At 42.2% G+C, this 15,676-nt stretch overlaps 1 protein-coding gene across 4 annotated transcripts in view; it reads left to right on the top strand.

Annotated features, from left to right (window-relative positions):
* Positions 1 to 15,676, top strand: part of unc5a (unc-5 netrin receptor A) — a 119,176-nt gene that overhangs the window by 79,762 nt on the left and 23,738 nt on the right. For 2 of the 4 annotated variants that reach the window (XM_026358543.1, XM_026358542.1), the window contains exons 6-7: positions 4,525 to 4,692; positions 11,322 to 11,486. In XM_026358543.1, the coding sequence (XP_026214328.1) occupies positions 4,525 to 4,692; positions 11,322 to 11,486 (333 nt within the window). The remainder of the gene's footprint in view (positions 1 to 4,524; positions 4,693 to 11,321; positions 11,487 to 15,676) is intronic. The other 2 variants (XM_026358545.1, XM_026358544.1) reach the window with 1 other exon arrangement.

Raw genomic sequence — 15,676 nt, 5'->3', positions numbered from 1 at the left:
AGGCTAATGAGAGGTCTGTTCTCAAAGCTTCAAAATTTACAAGCACAAAAACTGCTTACTGTCAGGTTTTGCTTGCATGTTGCTTCTGTTTTCTACATTTCTACATTAACATCTGCATGTTGCCTTGCATGGGAGACACCTGGGAGCTCATTCTTCTATTAGGTGACTGTGTATTGGACTCAACAATATAATTTTAACGATCAACATCAAGTGTTATGCATATGTGACATATGGTGACAACTTGCATAAGTGAACTCCTTTTCTCAGTAAGCAATGATTACACCATCATAAATAACTACATAAAGAGATAGTAGTGTATCTGAACATTAATTAGCAAAACTTAAATGTTACTGGCAGACATTGTGCCAAAGCTGGCAGTCTCAGATCTCGGGTCTGCCATCTTCCTCCTCCTCTGTAGTAGATCCAATATGAAAAGGGAAATTCAATTAACAGCAAACTGTAAATAATGACTTGGCTTGATACGCAGACTGACCTTTATTAAAATGCAGAGAAACAGCATATTTTCCATCACAGAGGGTTCCTCGGGTACTGGCAAAGTTTTGGATACATTACAGCTTGGCATAATTCTCAGCTACATGCAAGCCGGAGATGAGAATCACATGGGAATCCATCATGAAAGCAAACTATGTGCATTTAAGAAATGTGTAATCTGACACAGTTTTAGTTGACGCTACTAGAAAGATATGATGCTATAATGTGCTGAGAAGTTAGAGCAATATTTGTTGTTTAATAAATGATGTCAAAAGACAAAACCCACAGAACGACAAATAATAAAGGTCTGGGCACCTCTTTGTATACAGTTTTCTAAAGTGCAAAAACGATGGCAAGGTTTTCAGATGAAATCAAATTTGAAATACATGAAAACAGGCTCCAGTATGCACTGTCTATACACCCCTTGTGAAATCAGTGTGTGTGTGTGTGTGGGAATTGTTGAGTGAAACTAAATTTAATATCTTATGCAGTTCTCATATTCAGGTTGTAGCTACTTGAATATTAATTACACTGAAGATTGCTGCTTCTCTTTTCAGCCAAAAAAAGCCCCAGTGGAACCTCACAGGAGTTTTGGGTGAAGGATGAATTCAGATTCAGCAAACATAAGAGGAATGTGAGGGTCAAGTACGAAAGACTTCTGAAATAGTTTAGACATGGCAAAGAAAAGAAGACGATACTGTTTTCCTTACTACATGCTGAAATATACACTACTATAGTTAGTTCAACACTGTACACTAACACTAAGGACATCAAAATTATGATGGAACACATATTGAATTATGTAGTCAACAAAACAATGTTTAACAACGCAGAATATGTTTTATGTTTTTGATTCCTCAAAGTAGCCATGTTTTGCTTTGCTTTGCATTCTCTGTCAGCCTGTGGTAGTCACTTGGAGTGGTTTTCAATTCACAGTGTATTTTAGACAATCAGTTGTCTTGTGCATGGGAAACACTCAGTTAAGTAAAGAGAGAGGACAGCCCATTATTACTTTAACAAATGAAACTCAGTTAAAAAATCTCAAAAACTCAAAAGTACAGACAACAAAATTATTAAACGCTATAATTAAACTGGCTCTTATGGACCTGGTCTTAGGACCATGCCAGGAAAGGTAACTGCAAAGGATGCATTTATTAGAAATTGACTGTTTATAGCACCTCAGACTAGAGCCCACAGAAATGTTCCTCTGAGTTCAAGTGGCAGACATATTTATATATATAAATTTAAATAAATATTTATTTATAATATACACCGCATAGAGGAGGGGAGACTGTGATTCAGGCCTCGAATTGCGGCAAAGAAACCATTACTCCAGTGGCAGTTCTAGACCCTTTTTTAAAAACTTAAATTTAAAAAACTATCAAAATGTATTGAAGGTATAATTTTTACTTTTTAAAATAAAAATAAAGATTTGCAGGACATGTCAATTATATTTGAAGGACGTTCTCTTTGCTATTCTGCGTTTTCTACCCTCTCTAAATGTGGGTGCCTAGTTTGACGGATCAGAGACAAGAGTTGCTGGTTAAGGCTGTTTATTTGCCTCCCAAATAAAAACACTGTAAAACTGAAACATAGAAAGGAAAAGATATATAAATCAACCGTATCAAAGTTGACAGCACATTTCAATGTCTGCAACAGTATGACATGTTTCACATCCTAGTGAAATGAAAATGAAAGCATGTCATAATGTGCTAAAAACTAGCCCGATGCTAATACATAATGGGATTCCCCATTAACACAGTAACGTTAATTACCATCACTAGTGATGTAGTGAGGGCTAAGGCCCCTAAGGATGAAACTCTGCATGTAATGCATCTCTTATCTAAATCCTGAGATAGTTTGGGATGAGTTGGATGAGGAGGGAAGAAAAGGCAGTGAGCAAGTTCTCAAATACCTTTGGGAACAACTTCAAGATCACCAAATTGTAATAAGGAGTATCCTCAAGTCATGAGGCACACAGGTGTAAAGATGTGATTAAAAGGTGGTTTCTTTGAAGATTTAAAAATATCAACCTATTCTTGGTTGTTAAACACTTTTTTGTTTATTACATAATTATGTATTTGTTCTTTTTATAGTTTGGATGTCATCAGGAAAAAAAAACTACAAGGTGTCCAAACCATCATGTATTTACTTGCTTATTATTACATTATTTAACAATAATCAACTAATCGAATGAATATTTAACAAAAAATGAAACGGATAATCACAAAGAGGATTTTAGTTTAAACACTAGCTAAGAAGTCATTTCTTTTTTTGGCTAATTTTGCACTTCAACAAACTGCAAGGCCTGAAGGGGGTCCACTTTAAATCAGGCTGTAGGGCTGTAAATGTAGTTGAAAACTAAAGCATGTGCATGTTCACAGTGAACAGTTTCAAATAAAATGTGCTAATTGGAGCATGCAGTCAAAACACACATCATTCACTCCTCCAAGCCTCCGACGTAAAAAAGAAAAAAACGCAATTATTCTTGGTGTTGATTTAGAATTGATTAGCTTGTTGTTGACAGATTAAGAAATCTGGAGTTCAGATGGCTTTGGGGTCATGAGCATTCGCACTGCTATTATTTTCTTTTTCTGTATTGTCAAACAGTAATTTTCACTCTCAGACCATATAAATTGTGGACAAATTGCAGGGGTAGATGCATGTGCGACGCAATCGCTTAACATCACAGTGTTGTGGTTGACAAGGTGACAAATGCATTACCACTGCAGCATTAATTGAGGTTAAGTCACAATAGAAGAGGTCTCGTCCAAAACAAGATCTGTCGCTGCTGCTCATTTAGATTTCCTCTAGTAGTAGAAAAGCAAACTTGAGTTAGCTGAGAGCAGCACGGTCCACCATGCTAGTTGATCTAGCCAGCTGTAGAAAGCAATAATAACCGCTACTTTTCAAAAGGGGGTTCAACAGGGGGCCAGATGCATTTTAACAAGGCCTGGCTGGTGTGACTACACTCTGTGCTAAGATGTAATCAGGGGCTGAGTTGCCTGGCAATTTACCTCGCCGTGGCGGGCAATCAATCGCATAAAGAGGGCAAGGAAATGATTCAGCCACGACAAGCACAGGAGAGAGTTGGGGGGAAATTAGGAAGGGAGTATGTACAGGGAAGGAACTACAGCACTGTTCAAGTCAATAAATCAGGAATCTCCGTATCTCTTTCCTTGATACAGGAAGGAGCTGATTAGAATTAAACTAGTGTGATTTGATGTAATCATCTGCCATGATCAAGCGATAGAGCGCAAATTATGTGCCCATAGACGGTTATGGTTAAGAACACGGGCACTGGTTCAGCAAGTGGCTTCAATAATAGCAACTCAGCGTGCAGAGTTTTTGAACTGCCTAAACTTTCAGTCTCAAATATAAAAAGAGGAATAAATGGCAGTGTTCTCTGCTGTTCAAAGAATACTTCAGTTTGATGAGTGACACGTGACAGTGTGAAATCAGTGGTGGGTGTGCGAAGGACACAATCTGAATTACTGGAACAACCTTGATGTATTTATTTTCCAGTAGTGTGCTGGTATTCTTAAGTAGTAGGCATTGCTTTTTATGCATTTATGACCATGAGCATTGGGATTTAAATGGCATTTCTTTAGTGACTGTATTTGGACTAGATTACGATCGTTGTTTATTGTCCTTGCATTACAGTACCTTGGTTCAGTAAAATGTCCACTGTGCAGCAACTGTCTTCCTCAGAGATCAGATCAAAGATGGCAAGCTGTCATGTTATTTCTGTTCCCTGTTGAAGCCATTTTGATTTCACTGCAGTTGGTTGTAATTCCAACTTGGACACAGGAAGCAGCCCCCTTTTGCTCTCGCTCTTCCAGTAGTTCACCTTGCAGTGCTGAACCAAAGAGTGTAACAGCAGTCACAATTGTTCTATAGCCAACACACCTCTTTTCCTTAGTGCATGTCGGGTAATCCTGGCTGCTCTGTCCCCTCATCCCTCCACCCATCCATCCTTCCTACCACTCCCCTTTCCCACCCTTCCATTCCCCCCCGGTGCTGGTCTGACAGTCAACGGCGGCTGGTCCACATGGACCACCTGGTCGTCCTGCAGTGCTGTGTGTGGGCGTGGCTGGCAGAAGAGGAGTCGGAGCTGCACCAACCCCACGCCACTGAATGGAGGCACATCCTGTGAGGGGCAAAACATCCAGAAAAGTGCCTGTGTGGCCACCTGTCCAGGTAACTCCCAGGCAACCCCGTTTGTCCTGTGGCGCTTGGCTTGCTGTGGCTTTTTTTTTTTTTTTTTTTTTGCATCTGAAAGTCAGTGCATCTTTATTTTTGCTGCTTACCGCTTACACAGCATTGTCAGAGCCTATTAGTCGTCACAGTAAGTTCTCATCCTGAAAGTGATTTATTATTATCACACTTTGTTCGCATATCTCTTCATCTTCTGCACTGTACGCCGACCCTGCTTTTATGTCTGCTTAAACAGACATGTTGCCAGCCATAGCATTGTGTCAGACCAGCTAGTACATTTGTTATTATTTGCTACATCAGCTATGTAGTAAATATGAGCAATAAACAGCAGACTTAAAGTGGCCTGTGTGCCGTGTTTATGTGTGAGAAGTTTCATTTGCCCTCCCGTTCTCTCCTGAGAGGGGCAGAGTGTCCAGCCTGATACTGAGCAACACATATCGATCCCTGGAAGCCTGAGATGGTAGTGAAGCTGCTTCATTTGCAGTCCCACATTAGCCCCCTGACAGAGGGAGAGATAGTGAGAGAGAGCTGGATAGGAAAAAGAGGAGGTGTAAGGTGGAAACAGGGATAAAGACGGATGCAATCAGATACAGTGTAAGGAACAAAGCCCAGTGAGAGAGAAAGTGAGAAAGCAAAGAGGAAACCGAGAAAGAAGTAGAGAAATCCTGAGTGTGTACAAGAGCTGGCTGTTTGGCTGCCAGCAGATCAGTCTGTGGACATATAGCTGGGGCGTTGTAGCCATGCTGACCGCAGGAGAACTCTCCCACGCTCAGTAAATAGCAGAAAGGGAAATCCAACACCTCTGGCAGTGACAGCTTCTCCCTGCCTGAAACAGGGGTTATCTTCCCCAGTGAATCAGGGTGTTGTATTACACATCTCTCATGTAAAGACATCACTAGATGTCAAGCGTGAGTGTAAGTACAGTAACGTGGCCCGCTGGAATACAGCGGGATGAAGACAAAGGGAGCACTGAGATGCATGACGCTCCTTCAGGACACTATCTGAATGGATTTGGAATTATTAGCGCTGGAGCAATGACTAATGGAATTAGAGGGGGTATCCAGGGATGCTTGACATTCCCCAATAGTAGAGCAGGATACTGACCTCCACAAGCTTACAGAGATTAATGTCAGGCCAAGCTGCTATTGTTAGACCAAACCCCACCCTCCTCTATCTTTCTCCTGCCCCAGAAGGAGAAAGTGTGTAATTTCAACCCTCAGGGTGGTGTAACAGAAATTGCATTGTGCCCCATGAACATAGTTTGCAGAAACTTTAGGAGAGAAAGAACTAATTTTTTTTTTTTTTCCACCTTGATGAGAGACGCTACAGCGATATGACCCAACCCACACCTCATTCTGTCCTGCTGTTTGGCAACAGCAGAGGGTACTCTCTGCCTCCTTCTCTCACTGATTACCTGTCTCAGACAGGACATCAGTGGTGCAGACAGCCACAGCTGTCGGCACCAAGAGAGGGTTCCCCTAAAGGCCAAAGGACACCACACCAAGGCCCAGGGATGATAGGCTGTTGTTTCCAATCACAAGTGGCACTGCTGCTCTATTGCGTATTCACGGACGAGCCTCTGAAGTCCACCAAGATGAACTGACTGCTCCCCCATCATTTGTCACCCAGCGCACGCACTGCCCAGCAACGACAACCCCCAAATACATGTGAATCCTCACTTTGATTCACCAAATACATGATTAGCACATGTATGAATCATCAGCCTGAATAGAAGCCCTCATAAGAGTCACATTCAGTGACGGGGAACAGATGAGACCAGTCGAGCAGAGAGCTTCCTTACATACTGGATAACAACTTTAATTATAACTGTGCTTATAGCCTTTCTTGGTCTAATCCACTAGATGCACAGTAGATGGTGATTTCAGCCCATTTCAGAAGAAAGAGATTTAAGAAGAATGAATTACACGGGGAGCTGTAATGCTGCAGATAGACATCATGTTATTTATTTAGACATGGCTGACATTTGGATTCACAAGTAGTGTTCTTTACTTTTAAGTGAGAGCCTTGAGAGGCATTTTTCCTCTACAGTGCCTTTGTTTTGAGCTTAAATTTGAAAAAAAAATTGCATAATTTAATGCGGGTCTTGTTTCGAGAGTTCATTAATTATCTAGACTGAGAATGTTTGTTGATTATTAGCTCTCTAGTGTATTTAACTTACAGCATTACATCTTTGAAACGGGTTACATAAAAATAAGAAATTGTGTATTTTTTAGCTGCTTATTCTGTGCAATTTGTAGTTGCAGTCTGTTTCTGTCTATAACATATCGACCTCTCAGATTTGCTTCACTACTCCTTTGTGGATAAAGAAATGCTGACATCTGAATGAACATTTACTGGAAACAAATCAATTTACATTTGGAACCAACAACAGAGACAGGCTACAATTTGTCTCTGCATTGCCCAGTTGAATATGTGAATATATTTCTGGTTGAAATGCTGATGGCTATGTGTTGTTTCACTTTAAAAAAAACAAAAAACAAATGAAGTAGTTAGAACTGCGGCCACAGAGGCATATTTTAACATACATTCTTCGTATGAGCTTCCACAGACTGACACCATCTACAACGGCCTGTGCAGAAACAGAACTCTCCACATGTCTATTCACGATGACTCTTGTATCTAAATGTGAGCTCCCACCTCTCATCGGGGAAAGTGTGAAGCTAGAGAGGCTCATCTGTATTTTTGTCTAAGTCTCCAAAGTGTTTAATGAGAGTTGGCGGAGGCCTGTGTGGCAGATCAGATGGGCTCCATGCTGGGAGAGACACAGGGAGCTGTGGAGGAGGAGGAGGCTGAGGCTAAAGCCTGAGGCTCAGAGCAGTGCAGATCAACACTTGAGACAGCGAGTAACCAAACTATGCAGGAGCTTATCTCCATTCCTCTCTCCTTTTTCTGCTGCCTTATATTTCTTTGTCTCCATCTCATCGTATCCTGCTGAAATATCCAACATAATTCTGCAGTCCATCCCTCACCCTTTCATTGACTCTGCCCTTGTGCTGACTTGTGGTCAGAGCCAACAGTCGTGGCAAAATGTCAGATCACAGCAACATTTCCAACAAAGACACAGTGTCTGAGCCAACAGCAAATAGTTAGTCCCCGGTTTTGGAAGTGACACAGTGACACCTGCCCCCCACACAAATTACCTGAACTGTTGCCCGATGTGTCAGAGAACAGCAAACAACCTGAAGAGATTTCTAACTAGTGCAAATTATTTAAATATTGTACTCATCCCTCAGGCTTGCCAGAGGAGCCGTGAGAATTCTGCTAGATGGAAAATAAACAGACTCGGGGCTGGTGTATTTGTGTATGGGTACTGGTGTGTGTGTGTGTGTGTGTGTGTGTGTGTGCGCGAACATGTTGTACACATGCAAGTTAGAACCAATATGTCTACTGTCTGCACTGCAAGCGTTTAATTCTGCTTTGGAAATGAGCATTTGTATGTCTTTGGATATTATCAGAGATTATTCTGGAGACTCTAGTTTATCCAAGGAATAAATAAAGGCTATGGCTAATAAATGTGACAGAAACACACATTAGTTCACTATGAAAAGAAGGCGCCCATCTGGTGATGGCCTTGCATCAGTGCTGTTTTTAATCATTGTGTGCCATTTGTTTTGGCTCACCCTCAACATATCTCATTCTGTCTCATATTGGTTTGTTCTAGTAGTTTAGTCAACATAAGGAGTGGACTGTGCTTTTTTTCCAGTTATTGATTGCACTCTACATCACACACACACACACACACGCAAAAAAAAAACAAAAAACAATTTGTTGATTAATCTCCGTTGCATCATCCACTTCTGTGGCTAAGCTATCAACCCCCTGCATGCGTTTGCAGTTTTCTGTGGCTTTATTTTCTTCAGCCTTTAAACACTGGGATTAGGGGTGGTTACTTACGTGTGTTGACAGGACAGTGGGAGCAAAGGGGCAGCCTGCTGGTCTCAGTGGTACTTGTCTACCTCCTCGTGTTCCCCTCAAGGACACAGAAACTATGGGTGTCCAATGATCTCAGACTGTGTCCGTCACCAGTCATTGTCATTTTGAACAGCAAAGCCTCAAACAGGCCCTCCTACAGCCCTGTAAAGAATGGTTGGTTCCTTTTGCTTCTCCCCTTGACAGCATGTCCAAATGGGGGCTTGCCACCGGGCTATTGTATTACTATCCTTCCTCAGAGACCTGCCTGACCTAAAACCTGTGGTGCTGCATGATTGAAAATCAGCTGTGGTGCTTTTTGCTATGGCACTAACAATCTCTTTCTGTGGATTTGAGCAGGAATACTGTGGCTTTGGATAACCATTTTCTTATGTGGATCCTGGAAATATAAAAGAAAGAGGTTTGGTTCTAAAATTCAAATAAAGGGAAATGAAATAAAGTTTTGATATTTATGCTTCATTGCATTAAGTGTACGACTTACTGGCTTTTCTCCTCTTTATATGAAACCCTAACATTTCATTTGCTTCTCTGGAAAGCGTTGTGTGTTATTTAAATATTTGCAGCATATGTTTAAAGTCAAATAGGCCATCAAGCTCTTTTTATGCATCTTCATGTCTCTTTGGTTTTCCTCAGCTTCAGGTCACAGTACTTGTTTGTCATCCACGTTCTCACGAGCAGCACCCTGTTTCCGCTCCAATCTCCCTGTTTGAAAATGTTATTTGCGTGGCCATTAGTCTCGCTTTGCAGTGGAAAAGAGAAGTAGAATTTCATCACCTCATCAGGGCAGATGTTGATCTCATCTCTTTATTTCACAGTGGTGTGGATAAACTGAGGGGCGACATAATATATTCATTAGGATGTAATTCGCTATTCAATCATTCTCATTCCCAGCCTGGATAATCAGCCCACTGGCCCACGGATGGGTCCACTCAATGCCAAACAAGGACAATTATCTGATTGGTTCTGCTCTCTCTGCCAAATGGATCTGACTGCAAAGAGGCCTGAGCTCTGTCAGCATCCCGCCACATACACACACACACAAATGCACTCTCACATCCTCTAGCGATCATTTGAGGACACACACAGACAAACATGCAGACTTGTGTGGGAGCAGGGTCTAATTCACACACCTGTGCCTCGATGTAATTCGCTCACAGCAGCTTTTAGCTTGTTTTCCAATTGGGGACTCACACTAAAACCAAATAAAATCATTACTCGGTACAGTTATGCAATAATGCTGGGGTTATGTCATCTTGAATAACATCTTAGCATCTCACTTATGTTTTATTAACCAAAGCCTGTGACCTGCAGCAGGTCAGACTGGTTCTCTGGGGGTCATACCCCCTGAACTCTTCATAGCTAGGATTAATGAGCACTAAGGTTTCCTTGCCCTTAGGTCAGCAGGGAGGAAGGCTGCTCCTGTCGTAGTGGTGTGCACGTACTCTGTGTGTATGTGAAGCTCTGGTGATTCTCATCTGGTCCCCTTCACCCTTACATTTGGGAGAGAGAGAGAAAGAGAGAGACAGTGGCGTTTTTTTTTTTTTTTTCTCCCCCACGAGAGCTCATTACAGCTCTTTTTCCCATTAGCCCTATGGTAACCTTCCCCAGGCATGGCGCTGTGTCACTCTCAATATCACTCCCAGCCATCGGCCCCCCCAGCCACAATGCAGAATTACCCCCACCTTTGCAAAATGGCCTGCCTTTATGTGTGTGGTAAAGCTGCTGATATTTCTTACAGCAGGCACACTTCCAACTATTACTGGCCTATGTCCATTTCTTTCATTTTGCTCTCGATGATGGTGGGGTGTTTGAAGTCCTGGTGAGGCTGCAGGTGTAATGTACGTACATTCATCTTGGAGTAATGCCACCTGTATTGTGTTTTGCATTCAAACACTCTACACCAGGTAATGCGGATGTTGCTACAGTAACGGCTTCACAAAGTGAACAAACCAGGGGATATTTGTTTCCTTTCACAATTGTTGATTGCGATTAAGGAGATTTTTTTAAATAGAGAAATTTAGGAATACTTGAGCAGACTAGATGACTCATTTCCAGGAGTTCATTGCTTCACCCTGTACAGATTTAGTTCATTGATACTTAGGTCTGCCAAGCCACAGCATCCCATACTAGCACCAGTGGGGTTTAGTTTAGTTGCATCTGATTTCCATGTTGAAAATAAACAAAGGAAGCAGAATAGAGTCAATATGGCTCCCCTCAGCAGTTTTACATGCTAAAGTTTCCCTGAGCATCTGGTGGATTTGAGTGTATGCAAGCGGATTTGCATGTCTTCATAAAGCTTTCCCTACCAGGTTTCCATTTCAGAGCAAGTGAATTTGCACAGGAAGGCAACAAAGTTATTGTACCAGTTGCTCTGGTTTCACACGCAAATACACAGCTGCTTTTGCACCACCGTTGCATCTGAACCTCACCATGCAGAGTTTTAACAGTTCACACTATTTGTTAAAAGAAGTTACAGCTTGTTTTATTGAAACTGTTCAGCATTTCTTCCAATCAATAGTTTTTTCCCTGTGAGCAAAAATATAAGTGTTTGAAGTGAATCAGTTTGAGCTTTTGCTGCCGCGTGCGTGTGTGTGTGTGTGTGTGTGTGTGTGTGTGTGTGTGTGTTCTCACTCTTCTTTTTGTCTTATGTGTATTTGCAGTTGATGGAGGATGGAGCGAGTGGAGCAAGTGGTCAGCATGCGGCGCAGACTGCTCAATGTGGAGGAGCAGGGAGTGCACCCAGCCCTCACCTGGCACCGGGGGCAAAGACTGCCAGGGACTTGACCTCCAGTCTCTCAACTGCACCAGCGAACAGTGCCCACAGAGTGAGTGCCACCCACATACTGCAAAGCATCCTCTCAATTGTTAAACTTGTTGGAACAAAAGAAAACATACAGCCACTGCATTGGGAGAAAGTGCTTTAGTTACTATTGTACGATTTGTTTTTATAAGTCAGCTAATAAGTAGCAGAGCAACATTTTAAAATGAAAAAAATGTGCATTGTGCAATGTGCATTAAGGAGCTTTAGCCAAAAATGCACTACTTGGCTAATATTACAAAGAAGCATGACACTCTCATGGCCAAAGTGGAGAATGTTTTCAGCAATATACAAGTATGACAGTTCAGCCTTGCAGCCTTCAATAGATACAAACAAGCAAAAAGCAAGCTATACATGTAGACCAGGTAAACACAATTTAACATCAATTATACACTGAAGAAGATGGAATTGTTTTTTTTCCTTTGTGCTTTTTGTTTTTAAGTAATTTTCCACTTAAGTACGTGGAGCATGTGGAGTGGAGGAGATTGTGCTGCTCTTCTTTTGAGCAGATTAGTTCAGGATTGCATATTTACTTATGGTATCATCTTCCTTCTGCTATAGTCTGAGCACATGTTACAAAAGGTTTATTAAGGAAAGATGTCCGTTTCATAACATAATTGTGGTGGCAGATGAATCAATAACAAACCGCTGCTGGCTCATCCCTACCTGTGTGACCTTTTTAGGTGATCGGTTCTAATTAATGCTTTTATGGCACTCACTGCTAAGATGATATACAATCTTTTCACATGCACTGGGGCTGCGATGCTCCCTGACCTTCTAATAGAGTTGAGAATTAAACCATCTCTCCTCTGATTAAAATACAACCTGCCATATTGGTGTCACAGGTCAAATCGGGCATGAAAATGCACATGGACAGCATGTTTATGTGTGTGCTGTGTTCAGTTTGTGATAATAAAAGGGTAGCTGTTTATTTCGTCCCTTTTTATTTTTCATTTTTTTGGTAGAACAGCCAGGCCCGTTTGCTGCTCCTTGTGTGTCATTTATAGGGCATGTTTCTGTCTGGATTAGCTCATACAGCCCGTGCCGGCAGCTGAGTGGAAAGTAGCACCACAGGGTCCACTGCCAACCAGATGGACATGAAGAGAGAGTTCTGTCATTCCCTACAGATATCAAAGACAGAAAGATATTGCGGCTTGCTATCCAGTCTCTGGGTGGTGTCTCATAAAAAAAGGTTATGAATATTGCACTGTTTAGCCGATCTGCATAGTAAACATCAAGTTTTAATGAGGACTTTGTCGACACGGGCCGCTGACTTAAAAACTGAATTATGTATGATTGATGTGGTCAGATAAACATGTATGTGAATGCTGCACATACATGTGTTAGCGCTGCGTGTGAGCGTGCGCTTGTTTCCACCGATAGCCGAGTGTGGCTGGTGCAGTGAACCAGGGAGCTCAGTCGGCCCATCATCAAAGGTCAGCAGCTCCTCCCCAGAGAGACAAGACATATACACAAAGATGCCAGTCATTTTTCCTCACACACACACACACAAACACAAACACACACACACACACAGAGAGTCCCTCAGTATTTATACTGACAGTGCAGAGCGGTGCGCTGGCCTCTGAAGAATGCCTGTCCCAATCTGTTTCCAGCAGATGTGTTTCCTTAGACAATTGCTGTGTGAAGTATTATAATAAGCAAAACCGCAAGATGGTTTTGGCTTGTCAGCAACTCCCATACTTCAACCATGTCTGCAGGCTATTAGCTGAGATGGAAAACTTCCCCCTTAAACAAAAGACACCCTTCTCCTCCAATGTAATCGAACAATGCTGCTGCAGAGAAAGCCATAGTTACATAAGATGTCCTCTGTCAGAGGACCTTACTAACATCTCTAATCTCTCTCATTAAGACAGAAATGGCACACGTTAGATGAAGTTATTGTTTTGGTTATTGCAGCAGCAAGCTTTGTGTTAGAGCTCGAAAAAAAAAACAAAACAGGTCTGACCCAGGCGGGATCATTTTCATAAAGCGAGTGAAGCCAAAGATGAAACCACACAAAATCCGTGCAGGGTAATAATATATTTCCTGGCAGGATGCCAGAGCCAAAATGGCAGACAGGTGTTAGAGGGCACAAAAAGGATATAGGGAAAAATGATGGTGCTCACATTCTCAGGCACAGGAAATTAGGACAACATAAAAACAATTATTTGGCCTAATGTGTGTAATGAAGGTAATTAACCTAATTTGCATCAGCGTCCAATTTTAGGGGTGTCACAAACGATTGTCCAAAACCCATCAAACTATTAATCTGTCTTCAGTCCTTTTTTTTTTCAAATTTGGAACCAATTTAGCTCCAAAGCGGATTGTATTTTTGCTATGCTGGGGTCATTGTTGATGTGAAAAATGGCTAAATATTTATTTGGGGCCATATTTCACAAGGACTCTCTGACAGATGGGACGACTGTATTGTGGAGATAGTAATGGTCACGTTCACTTTGAGAGTTTTAGTGGCCATATTTCCCTGACCTTAAGAACTCCAGTGTTATTCATCTTCGGGCAAGTGACTAGGATTGGCCATGGGATGAAATATATTCTCATGTCTCTTGATGAATGCCCAGGGAAGAGGCGCAGGAGGCTACAAAGCTTTTATTTATCAGTGCAGGAGAGAGACAGAAGCTAGGTAGAGTGAGTTCAAGTCTATCAGGTTCAAACATTGTGCTGACTGCCAATGCAGCAAAAGTTCAAATTTCAACAGGAGCCAGGTACACCGCCTCAGAGAAGATAAATTATAAGCTCAAACTGACCGATCGCAAGTCAGAAACTGATCCCTAACCAGCCAGCCCCAGAGCAATTCTGAGGAGCTGAACTGAAAACACATAGATGCGCCTGGGGTCAACTGTGAAACCAGCTCTTCACATCCACAGGTTATCTGCAAATGGTTGTTGATCATGGCGAGATGTTACGAAGACAATCAAAAGTTCTTAGTCAGCAATTACATCAAGAGAACGATGGATCTGATGTCCACAGAGAGGAAGAGGTGAATTAGTGAAGTGCATGTGAAAATGGAGAGGGAGAGGGCAAGTTGGAAGGGGACTGGACTAAAGTAAAGCCCATCCAATTATAAAACCTGATTATCTGTGTCAATTAAAGAGTGATGGATGTCCTTTCAATTATTGGCTGGCATCATGAAAATCAATGAGCGGGGCCAGGAGGAGCTGAGAGCAGTTGTTGGTCAGGGTTGTAGTGAGCTTCAGGATCGTTTCGCCGTGACACCTGGCGGGTCAGATAAAACTTCACTCAGGGATGCTGTGATAAGCCACCAGAGATTACAGACAGAATACAGGGAGAGAGAGATAGAGGGAGGAAGAAAGAAAGAGAGAGAAAGTTGTCTGATATGTCTTGACTTTATTGTCTGGGTGCGAGAAAGGTGTGGGCGAAAAAAAGGAAGAGCAGAGATACTGGATCTTTGTATCTGAGGTTAGCCGGGTGCCTTTGGTTTGCCCTTAGAAAGTAAACAGCAACAGGCCAATCTAAGGCTATGTTTATCCAATCAGCAGAACTCTGTGGGCCTGTCTCCTCGCTGGCGGGTGTTGTTTTGTCTTTAGTCAGTCTGCACACCTCTCAGTAGACTGCAGCACTGGAAGTCCAAATATCAAAGCCTCACCTGGCCTTTGCTTCACCAAGACAATTGGATTTGGGAACTTTAATGAGAGGTTCAGCCACAGTCTCTTCCTCCTTTTTTGGAGCTCATTGCGGATGGTGTAAAGGTTTAGCCAGGCTGCTTACTGTTAAGCACCTTTATGCTTCCCCGAGGAGACCGAAACAGAGAGCAGGAGCAGAGAGGCCCAGGCAGATAAATGGACGAGATGAGAGACGGAGGGTGGCCGCATGTGTCCCACAGGAATGATCATGCCACGAGCATGTTCTGTGCACATGTGCGACGCAGCGTCAATAACAAAGAGGCAATCTTGTGTTTATGTTTATTTTCAGCCAGTCATTCACAATTGATTACATGTCAAGAGATCTCTGGCATTACTCAGGGCTGCCATAGAGCTTGGCTCATATAATCCTGCTACTTAAGGTATCAGATTGTACTGAGATAATCACCCATGAAATGGATTCTGGCATTTCTCTTAAAGACTTGGGTATGTCAGGCGGCTTTGTCCAATGAAATGGATTTTTCAAGACAAAAGGAGAAAGCAAGGACAAAGGAATGAAAACAGGTGAACAGAG

This window comes from Anabas testudineus, chromosome 10 (genome assembly GCF_900324465.2).
Source record: "Anabas testudineus chromosome 10, fAnaTes1.2, whole genome shotgun sequence".
NCBI lineage: Eukaryota > Metazoa > Chordata > Actinopteri > Anabantiformes > Anabantidae > Anabas > Anabas testudineus.
This window is presented reverse-complemented; position numbering and strand designations above follow the sequence as displayed.